The sequence below is a fragment of the Telmatherina bonti genome (genome assembly GCF_933228915.1).
Source record: "Telmatherina bonti genome assembly, chromosome: 3".
In the NCBI taxonomy this organism is placed as follows: Eukaryota; Metazoa; Chordata; class Actinopteri; order Atheriniformes; family Telmatherinidae; genus Telmatherina; species Telmatherina bonti.
The window spans coordinates 41,979,615-41,995,562 of record NC_136621.1 but is presented as its reverse complement, the minus strand read 5'-3'; the positions used below and the strand labels follow the sequence as shown (position 1 = coordinate 41,995,562).

General features: G+C 48.2%; 1 protein-coding gene across 1 annotated transcript; it reads left to right on the top strand.

Annotated features, from left to right (window-relative positions):
- Nucleotides 1–3,784: 3,784 nt before the first annotated feature.
- Nucleotides 3,785–15,040, top strand: traf5 (Tnf receptor-associated factor 5; the record flags this gene model as incomplete). The annotated part of the gene is made up of 11 exons (XM_079264287.1): nucleotides 3,785–3,975; nucleotides 9,404–9,640; nucleotides 10,074–10,137; nucleotides 10,211–10,312; nucleotides 12,776–12,940; nucleotides 13,006–13,083; nucleotides 13,173–13,277; nucleotides 13,321–13,413; nucleotides 13,482–13,622; nucleotides 14,018–14,183; nucleotides 14,457–15,040. 11 exons carry the CDS (start codon nucleotides 3,785–3,787, stop codon nucleotides 15,038–15,040), a joined length of 1,926 nt encoding a protein of 641 aa, XP_079120413.1.
- Nucleotides 15,041–15,948: the final 908 nt, after the last annotated feature.

The following is a 15,948-nucleotide window of genomic DNA, read 5'->3' as shown; positions in this document are numbered from 1 at the left end:
AAATGATGGATGGATGGATAAATGATGGATGGATGATGGATGGGTGGATGATGGATGGGTCGATAAATGATGGATGGATGACTAAATGATGGATGGATGAATAAATGATGGATGGATGGATGATGGATGGGTGGATAATTAATGGATGGATGGATGGATGTTGGATGGATGACTAAATGATGGATGGATGATGGATGGATGGATGTTTGATGGATGAGTGGATAAATGATGGATGGATGGATGGATGGGTGGATAAATGATGGATGGATGGATGGATGGATGGGTGCATAAATGATGGATGGATGGATGGATGGATGGATGATGGATGGATGGATAAATGATGGATGGATGATGGATGGGTGGATGATGGATTGGTCGATAAATGATGGATGGATGACTAAATGATGGATGGATGGATGATGGATGGATGGATGGATGGATGGGTGGATAAATGATGGATGGATGGATGGATGGATAAATGATGGATGGATGATGGATGGGTGGATGATGGATGGGTCGCTAAATAATGGATGGATGACTAAATGATGGATGGATGAATAAATGATGGGTGGATGGATGATGGATGGATGACTAAATGATGGATGGATGGATAATGGATGGATGACTAAATGATGGATGGATGATGGATGGATGACTAAATGATGGATGGATGATGGATGGATGACTAAATGATGGATGGATGGATGATGGATGGATGACTAAATGATGGACAGGATGATGGATGGGTGGATAATTAATGGATGGATGGATGTTGGATGGATGACTAAATGATGGATGGATGGATGATGGATGGATGACTAAATGATGGAAAGGATGATGGATGAGTGGATAAATGATGAATGGATGGATGGTTGGGTGGATAAATGATGGATGGATGGATAAATGATGGATGGATGAGTGGAGAAATGATGGATAGATGAGTGGAGAAATGATGGATGGATGAGTGGAGAAATGTTGGATGGATGGATGGATAAATGGTGGATGGATGGATGGATAAATGGTGGATGGATGAGTGGATAAATGATGGATGGATGGATGATGGATGGATGGATGATGGATGATGGATGGATGAGTGGATAAATGATGGATGGATGGATGGATGGATGGATGATGGATGGATGAGTGGATAATGATGGATGGATGGATGGATAAATGATGGATGGATGGATGATGGATGGATGAGTGGATAAATGATGGATGGATGGATGGATGGATGATGGATGGATGAGTGGATAAATGATGGATGGATGAATGGATGGATGGAAAATGGATGGATGAATAAATGATGGATGGATGGATGGATAAATGATGGATGGGTGGATAAATAATGGATGGATTGATGATGGATGGATGGGTGGATGGATGATGGATGGATGGGTGGATGGATGGATAAATGATGGATGCATGGATAAATGATCGATGGATGGATAAATGATGGATGGATGATGGATGAATGATGGATGGATGGATGAATGATGGATGGATGAATGATGGATGAATGATGGATGGATGGATGATGGTTGGGTGGATAAATGATGGATGGATGGATGATGGTTGGGTGGATAAATGATGGATGGATGGATGATGGTTGGGTGGATAAATGATGGATGGATGGATGATGGATGGATGAGTGGATAAATGATGGATGGATGGATAAAAGATGGATGGATGAGTGGATAAATGATGGATGGATGATGGATGGATGGATGAATAAATGATGGATGGATGGATGGATGGATGGATGGATGAATAAATGATGGATGGATGGATGGATGAATAAATGATGGATGGATGGATGGATGGATGGATAAATGATGGATGGATGGATGGATGATGGATGAATGAATAAATGATGGATGGATGGATGATGGATGGATAAATGATGGATGGATGATTGATGGATGAATAAATGATGGATTGATTGAATGGATGGATAAATGACAAATGGATGGGTGGATAAATGATGGACGGATGATGATGGATGAATAGATGTTGGATGGGTGAATAAATGATGGATGGATGATGGATGGATGAATGGATGTTGGATGGATGAATAAATGATGGATGGATCGATGAATGATGGATGGATGATGGATGGATGAATGATGGATGGATGGATGGATGATGGATGGATGTTGGATGGATGAATAAATGATGGATGGATAAATGATGGATGGATGTTGGATGGATGAATAAATGATGGATGGATAAATGATGGATGGATGTTGGATGGATGAATAAATGATGGATGGATCGATAAATGATGGATGGATGATGGATGGATGGATAAATGATGGATGGATGATGGATGATGATGGATGGATGGATAAATGATCGATGGGTGGATAAATGATGGATGGATGAGAGGATAAATGATGGATGGACAAATGATGGATGTATGAATAAATGATGGAGGGATGGATGATGGATGGATGAATAAATGATGGATGGATGGATGATGGATGGATGAATAAATGATGGATGGATGGATGATGGATGGATGAATAAATGATGGATGGATGGATAAATGATGGATGGATGATGGATGAATGGATGATGGATGGATGGATGGATGGATAAATGATGGAGGGATGATGGATAGATGAATAAATGATGGATGTATGAATAAATGATGGATGGATGATGGATGGATGATGGTTGGGTGGATAAATGATGGATGGATGGATGGATGGATGGATGATGGATGGATGGATAAATGATGGAGGGATGATGGATAGATGAATAAATGATGGATGGATGAATAGATGATGGATAGATGATGGATGGATGGATAAATGATGGATGGATGATGGATGATGGATGGATGGATGTATAAATGATGGAGGGATGATGGATAGATGAATAAATGATGGATGGATGAATAAATGATGGATGGATGGATGATGGATGGATGGATAAATAAATGATGGATGGATGGATGGATGGATGGATGGATGATGGATGGATGAATAAATGATGGATGGATGGATGATGGATAGATGAATAAATGATGGATGGATGAATAAATGATGGATGAATAAATGATGGATGGACGGATGATGGATAGATGAATAAATGATGGATGGATGAATAAATGATGGATGAATAAATGATGGATGGATGGATGGATGGATAAATGATGGAGGGATGGATGATGGATAGATGAATAAATGATGGATGGATGAATAAATGATGGATGAATAAATGATGGATGGATGAATAAATGATGGATGGATGGATGATGGATGGATGGATGGATGGATGATGGATGGATGAATAAATGATGGATGGATGGATGATGGATAGATGAATAAATGATGGATGGATGAATAAATGATGGATGAATAAATGATGGATGGATGGATGATGGATGGATGAATAAATGATGGATGGATGGATGATGGATAGATGAATAAATGATGGATAGATGAATAAATGATGGATGGATGAATAAATGATGGATGAATAAATGATGGATGGATGGATAAATGATGGATGAATAAATGATGGATGGATGGATAAATGATGGAGGGATGATGTTCTACAGGTCTCGTCCACAGCTTTCTGTTGTAGACCTGATAGCAGGTTGTGCTCGGTGGTCCGGAACAGGTCGATACTGGGACCGTGTCTGCTTGGTAGACGCCGCTATGCAGCAGCTGCTGTGACGTTGCTGAGTGATGATGTCATATCTACACATCGCCGTCAAAGTTTGTTTAAAAAAAAAAATAAAAAAAATAAAAAAAAAACCCCAAAAAATAAAACGATGAAACAATCTACTGACGTCTCTGTCGTCACGCAGCAGGGGGCGTGGCTAAGCACGCGCTTTCTCCGGCAGGTTCGGTTCTTCCTGGTCGTCTTCACTTCCCACTGGTCTCCAGGTGTCCCTTGGTCCGTCACGTGGACCCGCTGCGCGCGCTGCGGGGGTTCCGCTGAGCAAGGCATTTTCCGCAGCAGGTAAGAAACGAAGTTAAAGCTGAAAAATGACGGAACAGAGAAGGAAAATGAAAGTAAAAGTGATCCGGAACAGGCGGGAAAACCGGGACTCCGAACGCTTCAAGTCCACCTGACCCCAGGACCTGGTTCCACCTGCAGACCCAGACCCCAGGACCTGGTTCCACCTGCAGACCCAGACCCCAGGACCTGGTTCCACCTGCAGACCCAGACCCCAGGACCTGGTTCCACCTGCAGACCCAGATCCCAGGACCTGGTTCCACCTGCAGACCCAGACCCCAGGACCTGGTTCCACCTGCAGACCCAGACCCCAGGACCTGGTTCCACCTGCAGACCCAGATCCCAGGACCTGGTTCCACCTGCAGACCCAGATCCCAGGACCTGGTTCCACCTGCAGACCCAGACCCCAGGACCTGGTTCCACCTGCAGACCCAGACCCCAGGACCTGGTTCCACCTGCAGACCCAGACCCCAGGACCTGGTTCCACCTGCAGACCCAGATCCCAGGACCTGGTTCCACCTGCACACCCAGATCCGGATGGGTTGAACTTGCAACTGATCTGCCAGTCCAGACCTGGTCTCGGATCCAGATTTGCTTTATTAAACATTTCCATCAGAGCATAGATAGGAAATAAAATAGTGTCTTTAATCTTCATATTAATGTTTGCTGCGATTTTAGGTTAATAAAAATCTTTTGTCAGCAGTTTTGATTCGTAATTCAGGCGGAATTCACTGAAATTAAATATGATAATATGAAATTTAATATTATAAAATTATTTTTAGAACTTTTGTCTTTACAGATAAAATATGAATATTTAATCAGATCAGCTGTTTTCTTATAAACCTGAAAACGTTCAGAGCTGCGGCCGATGACGTCACTTCCTCTTCTAGAAACTACATGTGAAGATTAAACCATCAGAGATGTCCAGTTTTTACTCTGATCTCACTGATAAAAAATACTGATGTGATGAAAACTCTTAACGTGATCTTTTAAACACGCCATGCGCTGTCGAGTTTAATGCTAACACGCAAGCTAACGCGCACCAGATTTAAAGATGAAAAACGCGTTTTCACTCCCAGTTTAACATTCATGTGGCAAATATAACATTTCCTTTGTATATCCCACTGATGACATCATCAGTGATGTCATCATCCTGTCCACCTAGTCCGCATCAGTGATGATGTCATCCCACTGATGACGTCATCTCACAACCAGCAGCAAGAAAGAGATTGTTCTCCATAATTTTCGGTTTTAAAACGTAAAATGGGGAAATTATTGGTATCAGTTTGTTTATCGACATGAACATAAACATCAACCTGACGTCTCGTTCAGTATGTCCAAACACGAGACGCCCTGGACGATTTTCCAGATACTTTAGTTTGTTCGGGACAATTCAAAACAAATCCTCCTCGGAAACAAAGCTGCCAGTTCTTTCCTTCCTGCTGACTGCCCCCCCCCCCCTCCAGCATGGCCCCGCATCACCCCAGTCCGCATCCAGTCCACATAGTCCACCTAGTCCACATCCTGTCCATATAGTCCGCATCCAGTCCACATAGTCCGCATCCAGTCCACATAGTCCGCATCCTGTCCACATAGTCCGCATCCTGTCCACATAGTCCGCATCCTGTCCGCATCCAGTCCACCTAGTCCGCATCCAGTCCATATAGTCCGCATCCAGTCCACATAGTCCGCATCCTGTCCATATAGTCCGCATCCTGTCCACATAGTCCGCATCCTGTCCACATAGTCCGCATCCTGTCCACATAGTCCGCATCCTGTCCGCATCCAGTCCACCTAGTCCGCATCCAGTCCACCTAGTCCGCATCCAGTCCACCTAGTCCGCATCCAGTCCACCTAGTCCGCATCCAGTCCACATAGTCCGCATCCTGTCCACATCCAGTCCACATAGTCCGCATCCAGTCCACATAGTCCGCATCCAGTCCACCTAGTCCGCATCCAGTCCACATAGTCCGCATCCAGTCCACATAGTCCGCATCCAGTCCACATAGTCCGCATCCTGTCCACATCCAGTCCACATAGTCCGCATCCTGTCCACATAGTCCACCTCCAGTCCACATCCAGTCCACATAGTCCACATCCAGTCCACATAGTCCACCTCCAGTCCGCATCCAGTCCACATAGTCCGCATCCAGTCCACATAGTCCGCATCCAGTCCACATAGTCCGCATCCAGTCCACATAGTCCACATCCAGTCCACATAGTCCACATCCAGTCCACATAGTCCGCATCCAGTCCACATAGTCCGCATCCAGTCCACATAGTCCGCATCCTGTCCACATAGTCCGCATCCTGTCCACATAGTCCGCATCCTGTCCACATAGTCCGCATCCAGTCCACATAGTCCGCATCCTGTCCACATAGTCCGCATCCTGTCCACATAGTCCGCATCCAGTCCACATAGTCCGCATCCAGTCCACATAGTCCGCATCCTGTCCACATCCAGTCCACATAGTCCACATCCAGTCCACATAGTCCACATCCAGTCCACATAGTCCACCTCCAGTCCACATCCAGTCCACATAGTCCACATCCAGTCCACATAGTCCACCTCCAGTCCACATAGTCCACCTCCAGTCCACCTCCAGTCCATATAGTCCACATCCAGTCCACATAGTCCACATCCAGTCCACATAGTCCACCTCCAGTCCACATAGTCCACCTCCAGTCCACCTCCAGTCCATATAGTCCACCTCCAGTCCACATAGTCCACATCCAGTCCACATAGTCCACATCCAGTCCACATAGTCCACATCCAGTCCACATAGTCCACATCCAGTCCACATAGTCCACCTCCAGTCCACCTCCAGTCCATATAGTCCACCTAGTCCACATCCAGTCCACATAGTCCACATCCAGTCCACCTCCAGTCCACATAGTCCACATAGTCCACCTCCAGTCCATATAGTCCACCTCCAGTCCACATAGTCCACATCCAGTCCACATAGTCCACATCCAGTCCACATAGTCCACATCCAGTCCACATAGTCCACATCCAGTCCACATAGTCCACCTCCAGTCCACCTCCAGTCCATATAGTCCACCTAGTCCACATCCAGTCCACATAGTCCACATCCAGTCCACCTCCAGTCCACATAGTCCACATAGTCCACATCCAGTCCACCTAGTCCAAATCCAGTCCACATAGTCCACATCCAGTCCACCTCCAGTCCATATAGTCCACATCCTGTCCACCTAGTCCACATCCTGTCCACCTAGTCCACATCCTGTCCACATAGTCCACATCCAGTCTACATAGTCCACATCCAGTCTACATAGTCCACATCCAGTCCACATAGTCCACATCCAGTCCACCTCCAGTCCATATAGTCCACATCCAATCCGCATAGTCCACCTAGTCCACATCCTGTCCATATAGTCCACATCCTGTCCACCTAGTCCACATCCTGTCCACCTAGTCCGCATCCAGTCCACCTAGTCCGCATCCAGTCCACCTAGTCCGCATCCAGTCCACCTAGTCCACATCCAGTCCACATCCTGTCCACATCCTGTCCACCTAGTCCACATCCAGTCCACCTAGTCCACATCCAGTCCACCTAGTCCACATCCTGTCCACCTAGTCCACATCCTGTCCACCTAGTCCACATCCAGTCCACCTAGTCCACATCCAGTCCACATAGTCCACATCCAGTCCACATAGTCCACATCCGGTCCACATAGTCCACATCCGGTCCACATAGTCCACCTAGTCCACATCCGGTCCATATAGTCCACATCCAGTCCACATAGTGCACCTAGTACACATCCTGTCCATATAGTCCACATCCAGTCCACCTAGTCCGCATCCAGTCCACCTAGTCCGCATCCAGTCCACCTAGTCCGTATCCAGTCCACCTAGTCCGCATCCAGTCCACCTAGTCCGCATCCAGTCCACCTAGTCCACATCCAGTCCACATAGTCCACATCCAGTCCACCTCCAGTCCATATAGTCCACATCCAGTCCACATAGTCCACCTAGTCCACATCCGGTCCATATAGTCCACCTAGTCCACATCCTGTCCATATAGTCCACATCCAGTCCATATAGTCCACATCCGGTCCATATAGTCCACATCCGGTCCATATAGTCCACATCCAGTCCACATAGTCCACATCCAGTCCACCTCCAGTCCATATAGTCCACATCCAGTCCACATAGTCCACCTAGTCCACATCCGGTCCATATAGTCCACCTAGTCCACATCCTGTCCACCTAGTCCACATCCTGTCCATATAGTCCACATCCGGTCCATATAGTCCACATCCAGTCCACATAGTGCACCTAGTACACATCCAGTCCACATAGTCCACCTAGTCCACATCCTGTCCATATAGTCCACATCCAGTCCACCTTGTCCACATCCTGTCCACCTAGTCCACATCCTGTCCACCTAGTCCACATCCTGTCCACCTAGTCCACATCCTGTCCACCTTGTCCACATCCAGTCCACCTTGTCCACATCCAGTCCACCTAGTCCACATCCAGTCCACCTAGTCCACATCCTGTCCATATAGTCCACATCCAGTCCACCTTGTCCACATCCAGTCCACCTTGTCCACATCCAGTCCACCTAGTCCACATCCAGTCCACCTAGTCCACATCCAGTCCACCTAGTCCACATCCAGTCCACCTAGTCCACATCCTGTCCATATAGTCCACATCCAGTCCACCTAGTCCACATCCAGTCCACCTTGTCCACATCCAGTCCACCTAGTCCACATCCAGTCCACCTAGTCCACATCCAGTCCACCTAGTCCACATCCTGTCCATATAGTCCACATCCTGTCCATATAGTCCACATCCAGTCCACCTTGTCCACATCCTGTCCACCTAGTCCACATCCTGTCCACCTAGTCCACATCCTGTCCACCTAGTCCACATCCTGTCCACCTTGTCCACATCCAGTCCACCTTGTCCACATCCAGTCCACCTAGTCCACATCCAGTCCACCTAGTCCACATCCTGTCCATATAGTCCACATCCAGTCCACCTTGTCCACATCCAGTCCACCTTGTCCACATCCTGTCCATATAGTCCACATCCAGTCCACCTTGTCCACATCCAGTCCACCTAGTCCACATCCAGTCCACCTAGTCCACATCCAGTCCACCTAGTCCACATCCTGTCCATATAGTCCACATCCTGTCCATATAGTCCACATCCAGTCCACCTAGTCCACATCCAGTCCACCTAGTCCACATCCTGTCCATATAGTCCACATCCAGTCCACCTTGTCCACATCCAGTCCACCTTGTCCACATCCAGTCCACCTTGTCCACATCCAGTCCACATCCAGTCCACCTTGCTTGGCCCCACTTGGCCCTGCCAATCCCTCCAGCCGTCCATCACTTCCGTCAGGCGTCACCAGATCGTGGAACCGGGTTCTAACTCTGTTTCCATGTCCTCCTTCAGACTCATGGCGTCAGCAGAAACCCAGGAATCTAGTTTGCAGTCTGGGGACTCCAGGATGACATCATCGGGTCCCGTGGTGTCCTGGGAGTCCGAGCTCGCCTCCATCCAGCACTCCCTGAAGTTTGTGATGAAGCTGAAGGACGAGTTTATTTGTCCCATCTGTAAAGGAGTCGTCCTGAACCCCCAGCAGAACTCCTGTGGACACATCTACTGCTTCCACTGTCTCCAGGCCCTGCTGTAAGACCCGGTCCACATCTAGTCCACCTAGTACACATCCAGTCCACCTAGTCCACACCTGGTCCACATCCAGTCCACCTAGTCCACACCTGGTCCACATCCGGTCCACCTAGTATACACCTGGTCCACATCCAGTCCACATCCGGTCCACATCCGGTCCACCTAGTACACGTCCAGTCTACACTCGGTCCACATCCGGTCCATCTGGCCCACCTCCAGTCCACTTAGTCCACATCCAGTCCACATCTGTTCCACCTAGTCGGCCTCCAGTCCTGGAAACCAGTCGCTGCATCGTCATCATACTGGATTTAATGTGAATCCTAAGGTCCAGAAGAACACTTGATCCAGATGTGACCTGCGAGTATGAGTTCAGGTTTAGTCAGCTGGTTTAAACCGGTCAGCTACCATCCGTCTGGTCTGCTTTGTGTTTCAGGGAGAGTTCCTCGCTGTCCCGCCCAGTTTGCCCAGTGGACAGAGCTGTGATTTCACCAGCTGAGGTTAGACTCATACACAGGTGTTGAAACGAGGCGTCAGGTGAGCAGCTTTACACAGTTTCTTTTCTACCAGCAGGTTTTCCAGGATAACTGCTGTAAGCGGGAAATCTCCAGCCTGGAGGTGTACTGCAGCAACTCTCCCACGTGCTCGTTGGTGGTCACGCTAAACCAGCTGCAGGTAGGACGCATGGGAACACCTGTCCCCCCTAGATGCACCTGTCTCACCAAGCCTGAAAAGGAAACATGTCAGGGTGAACCGAACAAAATCAACTAACTTAACCCAGTGCTAACCAAGCCCTACAGGAAAATAAACAAACTAAACATATTTGCTAACCCAAACTCCCAACCACAAAAACAGGAGAAATCACCCAAAAAGAAAAATGGCAGTTCACCCCTACAGTTTAAGGCTTGTGAGAAATAATCTATTAACAAAAGATAGAGCTTATAAGAAAAGAAAACAGACTACTCACAACAGTTTGGAACCAGACAATCAGAAAGAGGACCGGGAGGCTGATCGCTGCTGCTGCCACCAGAACACAGGAACAGCGGGACTCTTCAAAGCTGTGGGGACCGGAAGGGACCAATCCGGGGATGCCTGGAGTTTAACAGGAGCCAATCAAAAGATGACACACCAACAGAACAGCTGATCCCACTTGGACCTGTAGATTAGAAAAGATCCTATACAGGACAGATGAGCCACCCTGACAAAAAAAACCCCAAAACTATCGAACTGTTAACACACAAAAGAAAAGAAATATATACTGCTAAGGCCGTAACACCCCCACCCTAAAATCAAACATGGGAATAAACACGGGAGATTGCATCAGCCATTGCATTGTCTGACCCCTTTATGTGATGAATCTCCAAGTTAAAATCCTGCACCAACAGTGGCCACCTCATCAGCCTCTGGTTGGAGTTTTGCATCTGCGACAAAAAGATGAGTGGGTTATGATCCCAATGATTGGCATCAAACTTGAGCCAAGATACACTTCCAAGTGCTGCAATGCAAGCAACAGTGAAAGGGCTTCTTTTTCATTGGTACTACACTGTTCCTGATGCTTGCTGAACTTTTTAGGAAGTAACCAACAGAATGAAAAGGCTTCAGGGTACTCGTCAAGGATGTGAGCAGGGCAGCAACATCTCCCAAGTTATGACAGAACCCACGGTAATATCCTGCCATACCAAGAAATCAACAGAGTTCACATCTAGTTTTAGGCACAGGGAACTCTAAAATACTAGATGCACATGTCCTTGATCAACTTCTTTCCCGATTAGTTATGGTGGCCTTAAAAGCACATTTGGCTAGATTCAGGGTGAGAGAAACTTGTTCTTACCTGGCAAAAACAGCATCCAAAGTGGTCATGTGCTCAGACAAAGTAGATTAATACACCACAATTTCATCTAGATATACCTCACAGTTCTGTACCTCTCATGTGGATGAGTCTGCATGAGGAAGGTGGCAGGGCATTTCAGAGGCCAAATGGCATCACAGTATATTGCAGAAAAGGACAAATGCTGATATATTTGATGCACGTAAAGTTAAAGGGACTTGCCAATAGCCCTTTAACAACCCTGGACCAACCCTGTCCACACAATCTTCCATGCGAGGCAAAGGATACGGATCTGGTTTTCTCACTGCATTCAAACAATACCCTCTAATATACAGTGGGGCTCCAAAGTTTGGGCACCCCTGGTAAAAAATTATTTTAATGTGCAAATAAGGAGCTTTAAAAAGATGGAAAATCTCAAAAAGGCATCAAAGTACAGTTTAGACATTCTTACAACATGTCAAAAAAAGTTACATCTTATTTCCATCATTTAAACCTTCAAAATAACAGAAAACAAAATATGGCGTCTGTTTGGGCACCCTGCAGAGTTAGTACGCTCAAATGTGTTGCAGTAAGAATCAACTTCACTCTCTGAATGGAGGCACTAAAGCAATGTGCCTGCTGGCGCTGTTCAGAAAAAGTAGCCTTCCTCTGACAAGTCCTGGAGGGTCTCAATCCATTGCTCTTAGTCTGAGATGCATGAGTTCCACCTCACGGATCCTTGCCTCAAGCTCGACCTCTTTCATCCGAAGGGCAAACTTAACGTTCTCAGTATCAACCCCAGCTTGGATGAGATTGATCCATCAGGATCCATCAGCATCAAGCAGAAAGTTTCTGATCCAGACTGTCCGGTTTTACATTGCTTTGGGGAGGAGACGTCACATGATCCCATCACGTCGGCATGGTTGCCAAGTGGTGCTTCTAGGAACCAGACGTTTTCAGACGCTGCTTCGGTCTTAGTTTGTCAGCGTTAAGAAAAAATGATCAAGGTGTGTTGAAGCAGGAAAACATCTGAAAGCTGGAGGTTCAGGGCTCCTGAGGGCCAGAGCTGGACGCCCCTGCTGGTCAACTTTGGATCTGTTGCTGCGATGGGGGGCAGGTCCATGCCCTGGTGCCTGGTTGTGGACCCGGGATACTGACAGTTCAGCTCAAACCTGAAACTTTCTGAGCTTCTTCATGTTGTTGGCGCATGAAGACCTGATGTTCTGATGAGGGGGGGACGAGTCCTGGTGGTGGGACACGTCTGACGTCCACGTCGCTGCAGAATACGACGCTGAAACGATCCCTCTGCTCTGTCGCCTGTAACCCCGCAGGAGCATCTGAGGCTGTGTCGGTACGAGCTGCTGCAGTGCTCCAACCCCGGCTGTAAGGAGGTGCTGCAGAGGAGGCACCTGGAGACCCACCTGTCCAGCAGCTGTCCTCATCGCAGGGAGTCCTGCCCCCACTGCAGACAGCCGCTCCCCCTCCACCTGCTGCAGGTAACAGCTTTCCATCTGAACCCAGCGCCGCAGACCAAACATGTCCGTCTTCCTCCTGCTTCCAGGACCACATCCAGACCTCCTGTCCCCAGGTGGAGGAGGACTGTCCCCATGGCTGCTCCCAAAAGGTCCCCAGACACCAGGTGAGCTGACGGCCTCCAGACGTCCAGAACTAACTAAAAGCTGAGTCAGAGCCGCCATGTTGTAAAACTGAAATGTTGTCATCCTCCAGCTGACGGCGCACAGAGATTCCTGCCCTAAAGTTCACACCGACTGTCCCTTTCAGACGTTTGGCTGCTCCGTCCAGGTAAGTCCCCCTGCTGCAGGAACACACATGGTGCTGATGAGGAGGTGTGGGCGTCATGAGTTTTCTGAGGCAGGGTGAAAGAGGGGAGGTGAAGCAGCACGAGGAGTCCGCCGTCAGTCACCACATGTTGTTGGTCCTGGAGAGCAGTGTCCACCTGGAGAGACAGGTACGGGTCCGAACCGTCGCAGGAGGAACGCTGGTGAACAGAGCAGAAAGCATGTGCTCGTGTGTCAGGTGGAGGTTCTCCAGGAGGGGGCGCTGACGAGGCAGCAGGAGGTCCAGAAGGAGGCTTTAAGGCTTGCCGGTCTGCAGGAGGAGATCCAGCCTCTGCTGCAGCAGAGCAGCGACCACAGACACGCCGTCTGCAACGCCCAGGTGTCCCTTCGTCTCCGAAACGGTGTCACATGGTGTTTAGAGGCCAGATGTTCCAGATAAACATGTTGTGGAAACCGCAGGAGAAATCCTGATCTGGTTCAGCAGACTGGATGTGTCGGCACATCCAGATAAATATTCTGTAGAAACTAAACTAGGTTGATCAAAGAAAGGGTGAACCTGCATTATCATGGCTTTATTGTTTGTTTAGCTGAAAACTGTCTCAAAATGACAATAATCGCTCAGCGGGATATTATCGTCTGTAATTTCTGAGACAATCGCAGAATCTGTTACCGTGACGTAGCGCTAACGCACCACTGTAAAGTTGGTTACAACCGTCCAAAAACACCAGAAGAGTAAATGCTATGCTCATGCTAACTGTGTTTGTCTCTGATTAGAGGACTCTGAGCAGGCAGGAGGACACCCTGTCCTCAGTCCAGCTGGGAATCCAGCAGGGGTCTGGAGGACTTGGTTCTGGTCGGGATGAGCTGGATCAGCTGAAGAAGTCTGTGGATGCTGTGATGCAGGACGTGTTGGCGTCTGGGGCGCTCAGAGAGCACATCGGTAAGGAAACCTGCGCTAAATGGTCTCATGATTGTCTCATATTCATGTCTCAGCATTTCAGAGACTCGTACGGACCAGGTCCAGAGAATTCCTGTTCAGCTGCTGGGTCTGGAACGTCCCCCTTCAGCCGAGGTTAGCTCAGGTGTACTGGTTAGCCCTGGTTAACCTGGCTTAGACCAGTTTAGTTCTGGTGTACTGGTTAGCTTTAGATAACGTAGCTTAGCTCTGGTTAGCTGAGGTATAATTGATGCTAACGTGTAGCTGTCCTTACAGAGTCTTTGGAGCAGAACCTGAAGCAGCAGTCGGGGCTCCTGGACCTTCACGCCGCTCAGCTCAGACTCAACAAGCAGCACCTGCAGGAGCTGGAAGCCACGTCGTACGATGGCAGACTCATCTGGAAGATCCAAGACTTCAGGAAGAGGAGGCAGGCCGAAGCGGAAGGCCAGCTGCCGTGTCTGAGCAGCGTTCCTTTCCACACCGGACGCTATGGCTACAAAATGGCCATCAAGGCATACCTGAACGGAGATGGCGAGGGGCGGGGCACTCACCTGTCCCTTTATGTGGTCCTCATACCCGGAGACTTCGACGGTTTGCTGCCGTGGCCGTTCAGGCAGACCGTCTCTCTGGCCGTTCTGGATCAAAGTGGTTCCAGGAACCACCAGAGTCTCAGCTTCAGACCTGACCCGACCAACAAATGCTTCCAGCAGCCCGCGGCGGCGGCGAGCAACATAGCTGTTGGATTCCCGTGTTTCATTCCCCTCGACGCCCTGGAGACTCCCCGGAACGCCGTGTTCCTGAAAGACGACACGCTGTTTGTCAAAGCCAAGGTGGACACGGCCGGGTTGGACCAGCTGTAGGTCCGCCGCTGTTCGGGTCCGTGTTCTGCTGAGGTTCTGAAGTCAGAACATTTCCACATGAACAAATAGAAAACCACCAGTCAGTCTGGAGAACCGGAAAAACAGCAGAAAGACTGGATCTAGCGTGATGGAGGACCAGGCCAAAGCTTCATTTCTGCTCCCTCGCCTACGTCTCCGTCCTCCTACTTCTGTTACGTAGCCGTGGTTGTTGCCACTAGGGGGCAGTGCTGAGTTCTGACAGTCGTTGGGAGCAGACTTGGACTGGAATTTCTGACTGGAACCGTCACATGAAGTCATGACGTCGCCGACTCACCTGGTCGGTCTGCAGGTCGACCGGATGAAACGCAGTCCTCCGGTGCAGAATGACGACATTACTGTCCTGAAGGGAAAGGTTAGCTCCCGCCTCAAGTCCAGTTTTATAAACGGCTCCGAGGATTAAATCAGAATTTACATGAAGTCACATTTTTATTATCCGAGTATGAAATGTTGAGTTGTGAAGGTGATGAAACATAAAGAGGATTTCTGTACTCAGAGTTAATAAACTTGACTGACCCGTGCCTCGCGAGTAGCGTATTTATTCAGGTTTCAGACACACAGGAACAACACGATGCACTGAGAAGCTCATTTCAGCAATTATACTGAATGGGAAAAATGCACGTTTTCCCAAAAGTGTTCTGCAGAGACACAAAGACCATAGAGGGCTTTCATTACCTCATTTTTGGTATTATTATTGGGCATTAAAAAATTCGTTCTATGCTGTACTGGTCTAAATTGTATATCTGTGGTCCTTAAAGGGTTCCTATTCTGGTGTTTGGAGTATTCTGAGTTTCCTACAGTGTTACGGTGTTGAATCCTCATCAGACATGTGAACGACACTGTTTTTTATCACCTAAACGCATGTTTGAGTT